The 15,126-nt window shown below is 47.6% G+C and overlaps 1 protein-coding gene across 7 annotated transcripts in view; it reads right to left on the reverse strand.

Annotated features, from left to right (window-relative positions):
- ACACB (acetyl-CoA carboxylase beta) overlaps positions 1-15,126 on the reverse strand; it is a 1,528,264-nt gene that overhangs the window by 670,564 nt on the left and 842,574 nt on the right. For all 7 annotated transcript variants that reach the window (XM_069214760.1, XM_069214756.1, XM_069214757.1 and 4 more), the window contains one exon: positions 7,844-7,981. In XM_069214760.1, the coding sequence (XP_069070861.1) occupies positions 7,844-7,981 (138 nt within the window). The remainder of the gene's footprint in view (positions 1-7,843; positions 7,982-15,126) is intronic.

Genomic DNA, 15,126 nt, shown 5'->3' on the forward strand with positions numbered 1-15,126 from the left:
CATTTCAAACTTCTTCTTGAGGAAGAGATTGAGGGACTGAAAGTCTAGGATAGGGCAGAAGCCCTTGGCCTTTGAGTACCAGAAAGTAGCAGGAATAGCAACCATGACACATTTTTGGCACTGGAACCCTCCTTACGGCTCCCTTTGCTTAGAGAGCCGCAACTTCCTTGCGGAGAAGTGACAGGTGATCCTCCATCATCCGATCGTATGACGGTGGCATCGATGGAGGGGTAGTATTGAAGGAAAAGGGGTAGCCCCTGCAAACTATCTGCAAAACCCACCTGCCTGACGTGATGGATTGCCAAGTGATGGCGAATCAGGCCTCCGACTGGCCCTTGGTTGCAAGTCAGACTAGGAAGGATTAAAAGCTGCTGCAGAAGGGGGGGGTGGGGGGAGCAGTGGACTGGCGACACTGCTGGTCCTTCATCCATGGGAGTCAGTGGATCCCATTCCCGCAGCCACGCAAAGGCGTGGCAGCGTGCGTGGCACAGTAGCTGGCCATCAGCATTGTGGTTTGTAGGCCCATTACGTAACACCGAAAGGTGCTAAAGGCAAACTGAGGGGGACGAGGGACCACCGCAAGGCCCAAGGACCTGGCCAAAGCATGTGAATCCTTCAGGGGCACACGTGCTGATTCTGTCTTGTCTTCAAAGATACGATGCCATCAAAGGGTAGGTCCATCAGAGTAACCTGAACATCCCTCGAAAAGCCATAAGTCCTCAACCAGGTGTGGCACCTCAGGGACACTGTGGATAAAACCGCTCTGCCCAGTGACTCCAGCGTGTCCAGTACACCACAGATAATAATAAACTGTGCTGTGTCTCTTCCTGCCTTAGAGAGTACAGCCCGGGCCTCCTCCGGGACCTGTGGCAGCACTTGTGCAACCGTTTCCCAAAGCATGTGGGAATAACGTCCCAAAAGGCATTCAGTGTTCACTGACTGCAGTGCTAGGCTGGAGGAAGAACAAGTCTTCTTCCCAAATGAATCAAACCTTTTGGATTCCCTATCCGGGGGTTTGGAAGGCAACACGTCCTGGGAAGTGGAGGCTTGCTCGACCAAGCTCTCAGGAGTGGGTTCTTCGTCACAAAGCTTGGATCCTCTAGAGCAAGGTGATGGCAGTGGGCAATTGTCCTGTTCACAGGAGCCCCTGTGGCAGGTTTGGACCAGGTACCCAGTAGGACATCCATGAGGGCTTCATTAAAGGGGAACATGGGTTCTGAAGTGGAAGCTTCATTTTGAATCACTTCTGTAAGAAGGTTGGTCATGATAGCCACTGACGGCAACTCTAAGTTCAAGACTTCGGTCACCCTTCGCATCACCATGGAATAGGAAGCCCCCTATTCTCCGTAGCCAGAGTAGGGGGAGAAAGCATGCCAGTATCTGGAGAAGTATACAGTCTACTGACCTAACCCAAGTCTGTATGCTAGTCCATAGGGTCTTGGAGCTGGTTCTCTTAAGGGTTCAGCGACCCTTCCCATTCCTCACTGTAACCTAGCCAGTAGGTAAGGGGATAAGGATCCAACATAGGAGGCTCCTGCCTCGTACAACACCCATCCAGCTCCATGTCAGTTTTGGCAATGAGAACTGGGATGGCACTGCCCGTGTGCATGGGCAGCACAGGAAGCGTCAGCATCAGAGAAGGTCGGGATGGTATGACCGAAGCCGGTCCAGATCCAGCACTGGATCAATGGGTACTCCGCAGCATCGAGGCCGCCAGTGCGGAACTCGAAGGTGCCCATTCTGACTCCGCAGGGTGCTAAGGCATCCCAGCAGACTCCTCTGCCAAAAATGAGGCGTATGGCCTCATAAAATTCTCGACGTTGGGCAGGGGTCGCTCCGACTCCAGGAAACTCAGTGTAGGAAGTTGGCTCTGTATATACTATCTCAAAGTGAGAGATAGTGTGCACAGAGTCCAAGGGTTCCCCCCTTTGAGGTTGATAGTGGCAAAATTAGATAATACTAATGCTCTATTTTGTAGTAGTGTGGTCAAGCAGTAGGCTTATCAGAGAGTAGTGTTAAGCATTTGTTGTACATACACAGGTAATAAATGAGAACACACACTCAAAGACTTAACTCCAGGCCAATTGATTTTTATATAGAAAAATATTATTCTCAATTTATTTTAGAACCACAAGGTTCAGAATTCAAGTAAGTACCTAAATTGTAAGGTACTTGGCATAGGTAAATATGGAACTTTGAAGTAAAACAGTAATGTACACAATTTTGGCAAAATTGTTAATAAGCTATTTTAAACGTGGACACAGTGCACAAATCAACAGTTCCTGGGGGAGGTAAGTACAAGTTAGTTTATCAGGTAAGTAAAGCACTTACAAGTTCAGTCTCCGGGGCTTAGGCAGCACACCCGCAACACAGGGCCGGTCAGATGCAGAAGTCAAAGTAGGGCCCAAATAACATAGGCTCCTATGGAGACTAGGGGTGCTCTGGTTTCCAGTCTAGCAGGTAAGTGCCTGTGCCCTCAGGGAGCAGACCAGGAGGGTTTTGTAGAGCACTGAGGGGGATCACAAACAGGCACACAAAATACACCCTCAGCGGCATAGGGGTGGCTGGGTGCAGTGTGCAAAGTAGTTGTCACGTTTAAGATAGAAATCAATGGAGGGGACCGGGGGTCACTCTGGCGATGCAGGCAGGGCACAGGGGGGGGCTTCTCGGGCCAGCCACCGACTGGGCAACGAGGAGGGCCACCTTCTGGTCACTCCTGCACTGGTAGTTGGTTTCTCTCTGGCCTGGGGCCTGCGGGTGCAGTGCTTCTTCCAGGCGTCCGGTTCTTTATTACCGGGCAGTCACGGTCAGGGGGAGCCTATAGTTTCTCTCTGCAGGCATCGCTGGGGGGTGCAGGGAGGTCATCTCAGGGTGTCCACGTCGTTGGAGTCGCCTAGGGGTCCGCTCTCCAGTTTTGGTTCTTCTGGACACGAGCCGGGGGAGTCTGGAGCAGAGTATTGGAGACTCACTCTTCCGGAGTGAGACTGGAGTCCCTTTAAAGTCGGTTGTTCCTTGGTTGTTTAGACAGAGCCACTGTCCTTGGGAGCTTCTTGGTCCTTTGGGTTGCAGGGAAGTACTCTGAGTCGGCAGAGGTTGCTGGTCCCGCTGAATGCGTTGCTGTTGCAGGTTCTTTGAGTCCGGAGACAGGCCGGTAGGGCTGGGGCCGAGTCAGTTGTCTCCGTCATCTCTGCAGGGCTTTCAGGTCAGCAGTCCTTCTTGTTTCAGATCAGCAGGAATCTGTTTTTGTGGGTTCAAGGTCGCCCCTAAATACTCAATTTAGGGGTGTGTTTAGAGCTGGAGGGCAGTAGCCAATGGCTACTGTCCCTGAGGGTGGCTACACCCTCCTTCTTCCTCCTCCCTGTAGGGAGGGGGGCACATCCCTAATCCTATTGGGGGAATCCTCCAAAGCAAGATGGAGGATTTCCTAAGGCAGATGTCACCTCAGCTCAGGACACCTTAGGGGCTGTCCCGACTGGAGGGTGACTCCTCATTATCTCCTCCGGACTTGCTGTCAAAAGTGAGGGCTGTGTCTGGGGGCGCTGGAACACCAGACTTGAGCCTTTGAGGCTCACTGCTAACCAGGCTTGAGCCTTTGAGGCTCACCGCCAGGTGTTACAGTTCCTGCGGGGGGAGATGTGAAGCACCTCGGCCCAGTACAGGCTTTGTTTCTGATCACAGAGTGCACAAAGGCACTCACCCCATGTGGCCAGAAACCCGCCTGGATGTGGCAGGCTGGGAGAAACTGTTCAGCCTAGCACTAGTAGTTGGGCTGGTGTACAGGGGGCATCTCTAAGATGCCCTCTGTATGCATTGCTCAATAAATCCCACACTGGTATCAGTGTGGATTTATTGTGCAGAGAAGTTTGATACCAAACTTCCCAGTATTCAGTGTGGCCATTATGGAACTGTGGAGTTCGTGTTTGACAAACTCCCAGACCATATACTCTTTATGGCTACCCTGCACTTACAATGTCTAAAAACTGGCTAAGGCACTGTAGAGGCATAGTGCTCATGCAGCTATGACCTCACATGTGGTATAGAGCACCCTGCCTCTGGCAGCGGGTTGTGGGCATGGCACTTTGAGGGGAGTGCCATGTCGACTTTGTCTTTTTCTCTCCACCAGCACACTCAAGCTGTGAGGCAGTGTGCATGTGCTGAGTGAGTGGTCCCCAGGGTGGCATAATACATGCTGCAGCCCTTGAAGACCTTCCCTAGCTACAGGGCCCTTGGTACCAGGGGTACCATTTACAAGAGACTTATCTGTGTGCCAGGGCTGTGCCAATTGTGGAGACAAAGATAAAGCTTAGAGAAAGAATACTGGTGCTGTGGCCTGGTTAGCAGGGTCCCAGCACACATTCAAATCATAACTAGCATCAACAAAAGGCAAAAAAGTAGGGGGTAACCATGCCAACAGTAGTATTTTCCTACACTCAGGGAGGCGCACAGTTAGCCCTGACGAAGGTTCCTCGGAACGAGGCCTAGCGCACTGATGCTCCTTCATCTCAATGGCCGACAGACTAGCAGAAGTCGAAAAACGCTTCAACATCTTGCTCTTCTTCTTGAGCCTCGACTTACTTGATTGCCCGACTATTTGGAGTAGGAAGATGACTATGGAGCACTCAGTGACCGCTCCTGGGACCTCCCCCTTGATCAGGACGTTGACTTGCATGGAGCCGAGCGTCAGGCTGCCATCAGATTTAGGGACCGCTCCCTTAAAGCCTTCAGATGCATGGCTCGATACTCAGAGCATGACTTTAGGTCACTGTGGCACTCCAGGCACCAAAGACACACGAGGTGAGGATCCATCACAGACATCATCCAATGACATGACCCGCAGGGCTTAAACCCAGCTTTCCTCTATGACATCCTCAGTGCACCAAGAGAAAAAAAAAACTCCAAAAAAAATCTTCAACAAAAGTCGAAAAAAGACCAGTCAAAAAGTGTCTGAGGGGGAGCTTTCTTCGCATCTTCACCAGATGGCATGGGAAGAAAAGAAATGACATCAGCGCACCAGGATTGTGCCTATATAGCAGTGGTTCCCAACCTTTTGACTCCTGAGGACCCCCAATGAATCATTACTGGAAGCCGGGGACCCACAGCAATTTGTACAATGTAATTTTCAAACATTAAAACAGTAATTCGCAAAAAATATAACAAGTACACACCAAACAAGTACTCAAATTACTAAAGATAAAATTCTTTTATATTGAAAAAATATGCAAAAATCGAAACATTTTACTGGAAAGGTTGACGCTGCATCTCGGCAACTACCTTTTCAATGTTTGGTTTTTATTTAGGAAAGGTGAATCCTCAGGTCAGATTCTACATTTCCGGAGCGATTTGTTTTTATTTTTTAGGTATGCAAGATCTGAGAAAGCTTTTTCACATAAACAAGTGAAGGGGAAAAGGAAGTAAACCATAAGGGCCTCTCATCTCTCCCTAGCCTCTCTGTCACATGTATTTCATTTGTTTTATAGCACCTCTCATACCACTGTAGTGTGTCAGGGCACTGTACAGGAGACTTACAAGGTGTAGGATTCACATGTCATCCACACTGGTAGGCATTTTCTAAGAGTGCTTGGTCCAGAGAAGTACAAATTTGGGATTCAGAACACAGCACAGTGATTATCAATGACGTTGGCAAGAAGAATGTATTTCTACACAAGCAAACCTTTTTTAGCAGCATAAGGAAAATGAAAGACAAGGAAAAAAAAACTTTCTAATTTGTGCCATGCTGTTTGCATGCAGCTCTTTAATGGCAGTTCACAGCTCGTTTTGCTAGATTAAGATCATGAACTGCACCTTAACAAAAGCATCTTTGTGACAAAAGCAGTAACCCACTGTGCCATGCACATAAAATACAGTTTTTTCCAATATACACGTTCTTTGCAGCAGGCATATTAACCACCTGTGCTATCTTTGAGTCAAAACTGCAACTAGACAAAGCTCCCATCTCTCTTCAGCAGATACATTAATCACTTGAGTTAGCTTGACGTTTTAATTGTTGCTGTACAAGGAACTTTGCAGTGGGTTTAAAACTGCTCAACAAATGAAGTAATATAAATGAAAACACGCACGCAGAGAAGTGCCTTTCTCCTAGTCCAGGCCTGCGGACCTCCTGGGAATGTGTCACGGACCCCTTGGGGTCCGCGGACCACAGGTTGGGAACCACTGCTATATAGGACATGTGATGTGATATATCTGGCAAGGACAAAGCCAATGATGAACGCAGAGCCGATCGACGACACAGAGGTGCAAAGGGGTGCAGCTCAGAAAATTCTCCTGATCAAGCTGATGCCTGGGGGAAATTCAAAGGTAATGAATCTGCAAGTAGAAATCTCTAGTAGATACCTAATTACTGCCTTTTACAAAATGGAAGGTATCTAGAAATGGCCTTGACAGGTCTCTAAAAGTAAATGTAGTTGCATTTTTATAGCGCTTACTACCCTTGGCAAGGTGGTGAAGTGCTTTACGCCAAGCAGGATGCTGCTCCAGAACCCCAAGTTAGTAGTTAGTCCAGTGTTATTTGGGAAAGAATGGCAAACGGTGCATTCTACAATACATTTTTCATTATATAGCCAATTGTATTAATTCTTAAAGCATAGTAAATGATGACCGTACAGTGCACCAAAACAGGGCAATCTTTATTGGGGCTCTTCACTGATTCTCTAAGTATCATCCTCTAAGAGTGTCTCATCTCTCTATAGCCCCTCTCATATGTATTTAATTTGTTTTATAGTGCCTCTCTTACCAGTGTAGGGTGCTGGAGCACTTTACATCACACAACAGACATACAGAGACAATGAGTCATACATGTGCAAATCAGTGTTTATAAAGTGTTACATGAGACAAAGGGGACTACAATGTGTAGGATTTACGTCATCCATACAAGTAGGCAATTTGTAAGAGTGCTTGGTTTGGGGAAGCCAAAACGCAGGATTCAGGATGCAACACAACGATTAGGGTCGGCTTTACTAATAAGAATGTGTTACTACCGAAACCTGTTTTAGCAAAATTAGGATAATAAAAAACTGAGAATTTATTTTTTTCCAACCTATGCTGTTTGTGTGCAACTCTTCGATGGCAGTTCATAGCTTGCTGTGCTAGATAGTAACTCATGGACTGCACAGTAACAAAGATCTCTGTGACAAAAGCAAAAGCTACGCACATAAACTGTTCTGTGATCTGCATAGCGCACATTCTTTGTTGCGGGTATATTAAGACTCTGCACTACATAAGATGAGTCAAAACTGTCACTAGACAAAACTCCGATCTCGCTCCAGCAGGTACATTAATCACCAAAGTTACCTTGCCACTTTTATTGTTGCATGAAAGCTGTTGGATGTACAAGGAACTCTGCAGTGCTTTTAAAATTGCTGCACTGCTACAAAGCCGGCCCCAGCTACAAAAGCGCCCCACCCTTCCAGCCTCCCAGGGGAAGCGCCTGATGCTTCCTGATATAGTTAAACTTATCTGAAGAAACTATAGTGCTGTTAACTAACTTTAGGCCTTGAGTTATAGTTTCTTCAGGTGATTTAACTATAACTGCTGAATTTCTATGGTTTTGTAAGAGTAAAATGTCAACCTAACTATAACGTCCCTTTAGCCCTGTATACATACACATATATACACGTGTGTGTGAGAGAGAGATAAAGAGTGAGAGGGTGTGAGACAGTGAAGGAAAACTTGATAAAGACTTCACTTCATGTTAAACAGACTGCACAGCATTGTTAAATTGAAGTTCCACACCCCCATCATCCTTTTAGGTCTTCTGAAAAGCGAGATCAGTTGTAGGGTGAGGGTTCACTGCTATATGAGTGCAATACGCAATGCATTCTCCTACCTTGTGAAATCTTCAAACTTGTCAAAGGCAACCATCGCACCCATTCTCTGGCACAGGGGAGAAAAGCCATTATCCATGAAAAGTTCACTGCTTTGCCGGTTTAACTCGAGGTGGGTTGCACTGATTGGCAAAGACATTCTGCACGAAGAATGAAAAGGGCATTACTAAACACCTATTTAGTTACTTGACCTGACAATTACTTTTTGTTCATAAACAAAGGTTTATTTTGGGTAAACAAACCCATAAAACTAATAAAAATACACAGTTCTCGACAAAGATTAGTAAAAAGCTTGTAACAGAAATTAAGAATAAAGCATGCAAAAAGGACAAAGCTAAAAATATAAGCCACAAAAAATAATTATAACATTGTTACTTGCCCTTGTTAATGTTCTATCCAGTTGATGCTCTATTAAACCAAAGATTCTTCACCTTTAGAGTATTCTCCAGGCATCAAACTGAATCCACAAATTTTCATAGCAGTGCTCCTGTGAGTCGCAATGTAGTGGTTTTGTGCAGCTCTGCTTCAAGTTGACCTTGTTCCGCCTTAGACGTGACAGAGCAGAGCCAAATTTAAGCCCATACATCAGACATCAGATTCTTAATTATTTCCATGCCACCAGACACAGAGTCAAAACAGTTGGAGGTACAGGTGAGGAACCTTTTTAGATTGGAAAAATAGACCACTCCAAAGAAGGGGGAGGTGGGTTAGCAGTGAACAATCTGTGGTTACATAGAATACCCACCAGAAAGAGCATCACCGAAGGTAGGTAACTTGTTTTTCTGATGGATACTTCAGAATATATACCAAAGCAGTACATCCCAAGGTGAGGAGAGGTCTGTGGAGTGGGAGAGAACCAAGAAGCTCTGCAAGACCGAACAAGAGAAACCCCCTTCCAGTCAGACCCGGCAGGCAAGGCAGTAGTGCTTTGTGAACGTTTGCACAGACTTTCACATCACAGCCTGGCAGATGTCAAGAAAAGACAATTGACAAACCAGGGCAGTGGCAGCACCTTGGCTCTGGTGAAAGCAGCTGTTTTGTTCTTATGGATGATGCTTCTTAGCCAGTGCAAGGCAGATTATAATGCAAAAGACTATCCACTTTGACAAGAGTGCTTTTCTGCACCCCCTTACCTTTCTTAGCCCCAGAGAAGCTCGCAAAAATCTGACTGTCCATCCAATGGTCTTTGGTGGTATTGATCTAAAACCTCAAGGTCAAGTTGATGGAGTCTCTTTCGAGGGATGAGTTGGCGCAAAGAACTTTGGAAGGGTGATGCACTGCCCAAAGTGAAAAGGCATCACAACTTTATGCAAAAAGGACGCCCTGATCCTCAACACTAGTTTGACCAACAGTGGAACGGCTGTCTTCAACAGCCAGTCATCAAGGGAGAGGAGAACTTTCACACAACAAACCACCGAAGGTGGGTAGCGACACCGCCATCACTTCCACGAACACCCGAGGGATGCTGGTAAGGCCCAAAGGGGGCACAACAAACTGACCCTAAACTGCAAGTAATGTCTTGTGGACTGCAGTATGGTAACATGAAAGCATATGTCCTGTACATCCAAGGCTAACACCCAGTTCCCGGATCCAGGGCAACAGAACCCTGGCTAGTCTGAGAGCCTGGAATTTGACTTTCTGCAAAAAGGAATTTCAGAGGGTAAAGGTCTAAAATATAACAATTTCCGTCATCTTTCTTTAGCACGAGGAAATAGCAGGAGTAACAGCCAGTCTCTATTTCTGAGGCGGCACCATCTCGATGGCCCCTATGGGCAGTAAAATACAGTATATTGGATAGGTGCTCCTCTGTGAGCCACTCTGATTTGGGTGGAAGCTGTGGTGAGTCAGAAAGTAACAGGAGGGCATAAACCTGATGAATGACCAGAGGATCACCATTTGGATTTGGTGGGCTGCCACCAAGGTAAAAATGTCAAAACCTGCCTCCTACAGTGCAGATGTGTGCCACTAAGGACAAGCTGTATGGTTTGGGGAGTGATACCATGGTGGAGGGAGACTGGGAAGATCTGTGCCCTGGGTGTCCTGCATATTGACTACCTATTGCCTGTTGCTGGCCATGAAAGGTCTGAGCTGACTGCAGGAGAGGGGACACCTGGTGCTGCCTATATGCCAAGCCTCTTGAGTAGCCACACACGGACAAACTGATGAAGGAATTGTATGTTGAAAAGCCTAAAGAGCACATTGTAAGCCAGCTTTCCTTGAAGCGCGCCAGGGTAGAACACCTTTTTTTTTTTTTTTTTAAACACCAAAAAGGTGGGATCCATGAGAAGGTATATGAGGGACACCTGCATAGCTTCAGAAAAGCCTGTAGATCTCATCAACGTGCAGCGTCAAAGCACCACAGTAATGCTGACTGCACACCCCATATAGTCAGTAGAAACCTGGCCAGCTCAAATTATATATTTTGCCGAATCCAGACCATCCTGAATGGTTTGAGCCAAAGAGGCCCTACACTCTTCATGGACGTCTGACAAGATCTTGCTAGCCTCATACCAGAGGGCACGTGTATAACAGCCTAGCATGCTGACTAGAGAGAATCACAATTTCCCATTCACCTCAATCCTTTTTGACACCCTGGATGCGAGGGGAGTGTTTCACGGGGAATATACTAAGATTCACCTTCCAATTGAAGCTTGGACCACCAAATCAGAAATCAATGGGTGCTGCATAAAAAACAGTGTCACTAGGTGCTGACTTATGGCTCTGGCCACACGCCTGTTCATTGCTGAACAACAGCAAGGATTAGATTGAGTGCCCAAAAAGATATTACCTAGGGCTTCATTGAGCAGTAGGAAGGACCCAAAGAAGGTGGCCCATGCAGAAGAACTCCAGTAAACAGATTTGTTTTAACCGTAACAAAAGAAAGCTGTAAATGCAGGACCACAGCAGCACATCTGATAACTACAGCAAAGGAAGTGCTTTCTTCGTTGGTGGTGCAAGAGAGAAATGACCCTATATCAGTAGATGTATCAAGTCTACTGATCTTCAGTAAATCCATATAGAGAGACTGACATCGTCATAATGTGGGCGTAAATCATTCCCTATCATTTCCATTGTAAAGCGGTGGAAAACTTGTCAGTCAGAAACCAAAAGCTGTTGGAGACACTGAGGATGGCACTATGTAAGTGGAAGCGTTTTGTCCGAACCAGATTGTAAGGGAGTTAGGTGTGCTGGAGTTGAGTCGCAGCAGGATCTCAGTTGGGGTCAGGCAGATTAGGCTCAGGGTCAGACACTAGAGTCGGCAGAGGATCCATCTCCAGTGCCAGTAAGGACAAAGATGGGACTGGCATAGGTTTAGGAACTGGAATGAAGCCAGCACCCAAGTCTGTAAGGAATCAGAGACTGGTTCAAGGGGCTTAAACGCCACTAAGGAGAGATTCGCAGGAGCTAACCCGGCTGGAGATTCTACGGGTTGAGGCCCAAAAGCACACCACATGGAGCTGAAAGAGTGCCAAAAATACACAATGTGGCTTCCTCAACTTGGAGCAGCGTAACCAATGGAAAGAGAAACCCTGGGTGCACAGGGATCAACTGGGGGATGTGGCTCCTCAAGCTGAAATCGGGAGCCAGACTGAGTACAACCTTTTTTAAAATATTTTTATTGGTTTTATGTTTCAAGTATGCGATAAAAACTGTTCGATTATCAGTAGCAGGATCACTTAAAGCATTATCCAGTGTTTAAACCATTTAACAACCACCCCCTCCCCCCCTTTGAACACATCTCGGAATCCTACCAATCCTACAGTATTATATCTTGCTGCGATTGCCTGAAACTTAACGTGTGTGGACTATCTTTGGGGGTGTACGCGGTGACCAGCGTGGACCATATGCTACCGGGCCTGTGTGCTTAGCCTTCTGTCAGGGGTCCCGTTTAGGCTAGTGGGCGTGAGAGGCTCCCAAAGTGGTACCACGCCCTGTGCATTGTTGGTGATCCTGCGTTAGAAAGCTTATGGGGCATGAGTACAGGAGGAAGAGGGGGGGAGGGAGATATTATTGTTGTTGTGGCTGGCCACCCTGCGGGCTGCGTACAGCGTTCCATCTCTCCCGAGCTTTCTCCGCTTGTGGCTCAGGAGATTTGTTTAGGATTTTATACAAATTGGATACTATTTTTATTTGGTCATTGTATTGTAAGAGATGATGTAACACGGGGGAGACCGCTGGTTCCGAGGTGCCTGCCCCTGACATCTTTTTTATTGCGTGGTATATGGCGTGGTATGTCAGGAACTGGCCAGGGCTTATCTCTGTGAGGGCCTGAAGAGCCTCAAATGACATAAGCCTGCCATCTTCGAAGCAGTCGCCCACTGTCTGGAATCCCGCCTCCATCCATGTCCGCGGCGCCCGAATTGCAGCTGTAATTCCCCCCCATTAGGTAGTCCAATGGTATGTGTGGGGAATAGTGGAGCTTGTCCACTCCACTTTGCACAAATTTAGCCCAGCACGTGTGTGCCACCGCAAGCAGTGGGCCAACGTGTTCCGACTTAGGGTGTTTAGATCTCAGCCACCCTATCAAGGGGGTCCCCTTCAACCAGGACTCCAAGCAAGTAGATTCTGCCTGCGCTGGCCTGTGGATCCAATTTTAAACCCACTGCAGCTGCATAATAGCGTTCGAAGTTGGGGGCTCCCAACCCGCCCACTTCTACCAGCCGTTGTAGCGTGGCTAGGGCCACACGTGCTCTGCCTCCTCCCCAAATGAGCTGCAGCAGCGCTGTGTTTAAGTTTCGGAAGAAGCTTTTGGGAATGGTTATCGGTAGGGCCGCGAAGTAGTATAGGAGTCTGGGTAGGATCAACATGTTTGCGATCGCCACCTTGCCAGGCGGCGAGAGCAGGAGCTTGTTCCAGAACTACAGTGAGCCTTTTATGGAGGTCAGCGCCCTCCCCAGGTTTCCATCTCTCAGGTCTTCTGTGTTGTGGTATATGTTTATCCCGAGATATTTGAACGTTTCCGGACACCACTTAAGACGCCCTATCTGAGGAGCATCCTGATTCATGGGTGACCGCCTCGCCAGAGGAAACGCGCACAACTTTTCCCAATTTACCACTAGGATTGACAGGTCTCCAAACTCAGCCAATAAGGATATCACTAAGGGAACGAGTGCACGGCCATTTCGGATATATATTAAGGCATCGTCTGCGTATAGCGAGATCGTGTGATAGAGCCCGTTCCTGATTATTCCCCATTCGTGTTCAATGAGGCGTACTCTTGCCGCTAGAGGTTCCATTGCTATAGCAAACAGTAACAGGGATAAGGGGCAGCCCTGCCTCGTACCCCGGAAAATCGAAAAGCTGTCGGAAATCACCCCACCCGTCTTCACCCTTGCACTTGGGCTGGAGTACAATGTCCGGACCCAGCGGATATAGTTGGGACCTAATCCCATGCGGGCCATTGTAGCCAAGAGGTAATCCCACTCGAGCGTATCAAAGGCTTTTTCGATATCTAATGAAAGCACTATTTCCTCTTGTGTGTCACGGGAGTATCCCCCATTATGCTCAGTAGTCTGCGAATATTTAGAAAGGTGTTACGCCTTGGAATGAAGCCATTTTGGTCTGTGTGTATCAGTGAGTGCATGAGGGGGGCTAATCTGTTAGCTAGTATTTTGCCTAGTATTTTACAGTCTACGTTTAAAAGTGATAGTGGTCTATAGGATTTGACATCTGTGGGGTCACAACCTTGTTTAGGGAGTACCACTATCATAGCTTCTCTTTGGGATGTGGGCAGGCATTCATTAGTCCACGCTTCTACAAACACCCTTAAAAGATGAGGTTTCAGGCAAGATAGGTGGGCTTTGTAATATTCTGACGGGAGGCCATCTGCGCCAGGCGCTTTATTTCTAGGCAGCTGTGCAAGGGCTAATTCTATTTCATCCATTGTCATGGGGGCTTCTATTTTTTCTCTATTCGTGATAATTGCGGCAGTAGGGAGTCTGCGAGAAAAGCCTCGAGTTGTGGAGTAGTGCATGAGGTGCATTTGGTGTATAAGTTTGAATAATATTTCCTAAACGCCTCGTTTATCTCTGCCTGCGTGGTGGCCATAGCTTGAGCACCCAGGCGTATGGCCCCTATTGGAGATTGCTGTCTGTCCTCGCGGAGCAGCCAAGCTAACAGTCTACTTGATCTGTCCCCTTCTGTTTGCAGCCTTATTAAGTGATAGTTATAGTCATGACAACGGAGTTTGCTGTCGGCGTCATTATATTTTGAGCGCCTCTCTTTTAGGACAGTATGAGGGACTTCCCCTAGTGCTACCGCTATTTCTGCTGCTCGGAGTTCCTTCTCTAGTTTGCCGATCTCCGCCTGCAAGGAGCGTCTCACTCCCCACGTGGAGGATATGCATACTCCGCGTACTACTACTTTATGGGCGTCCCACTCTGTTGCAGACATGGCATTTATATCCCAGTATTGGCTTATAGATTCTTTCAATGTTTCGGCGAATGCCTGGTCCTGAAGTGCTTCCGCTTGGAACCGCCAGGTGGGAATCGCCTGGCGTGACCTACCCCAGTTCAGTGTCACTCTCAGTGGTGCGTGATCCGACAGAGTTTTTGCTAAATATTCCGACTCGCTGACCAGTGCCCCTATATCTCGGGTGCCCCATATTATATCTATTCTGGTATGGGTGTTGTGTGGTGCTGAGTAGAATGAGTATTCCCTTTGCTTTGGGTGACCTAGTCGCCATATGTCGTGTAGACTCATTATGCTTGCCCAGTCTTGTAAGGGGCCTGTGGGTTTCCTGTTTACTGGTGAGCTTGCTTGGGTACGGGATCTATCCAGTGTTGCAGATGGTGTGCTGTTGAAGTCGCCGCCCCAGAGGGCCAGGGCCATGGGGTGAGACAATAATGTTGGAGTGAGGGTGCTGAGAAAACCCGTAGTACCACTGTTTCGAGCGTATATGCCAACCACTGCTATTTGCCTGCCATCTAATCTGCCCTCCGCTACTACGTACCTTCCGCCTTGGTCTATTTTATGTGCCGTTAATAGGAACGGACTCCCGCCGCTACCCAGACCAGCACCCCTCTCGGGGGTAGGCTGAGTACGTTGTGCCTACCAGTAGGACTCCCCATTTCGTGCGCAGGTCGCGTAAGTCCCCTTCTAGCATATGTGTCTCTTGTAATATGGTAATGTGCACTCCTAGTCGCTTTAACCGTGCATATACTCTGGTTCGCTTGCTCAGTGCCCCCAGGCCCCTAACATTCCATGTCACTATAATATACTGGTTTTTATTGTTTATACCGGGAGGCATCATACGTAGTTTGGGGGATAAGTCTCTGCGCTTGAG

Source organism: Pleurodeles waltl, chromosome 11 (genome assembly GCF_031143425.1).
Source record: "Pleurodeles waltl isolate 20211129_DDA chromosome 11, aPleWal1.hap1.20221129, whole genome shotgun sequence".
NCBI classification, from domain to species: Eukaryota; Metazoa; Chordata; class Amphibia; order Caudata; family Salamandridae; genus Pleurodeles; species Pleurodeles waltl.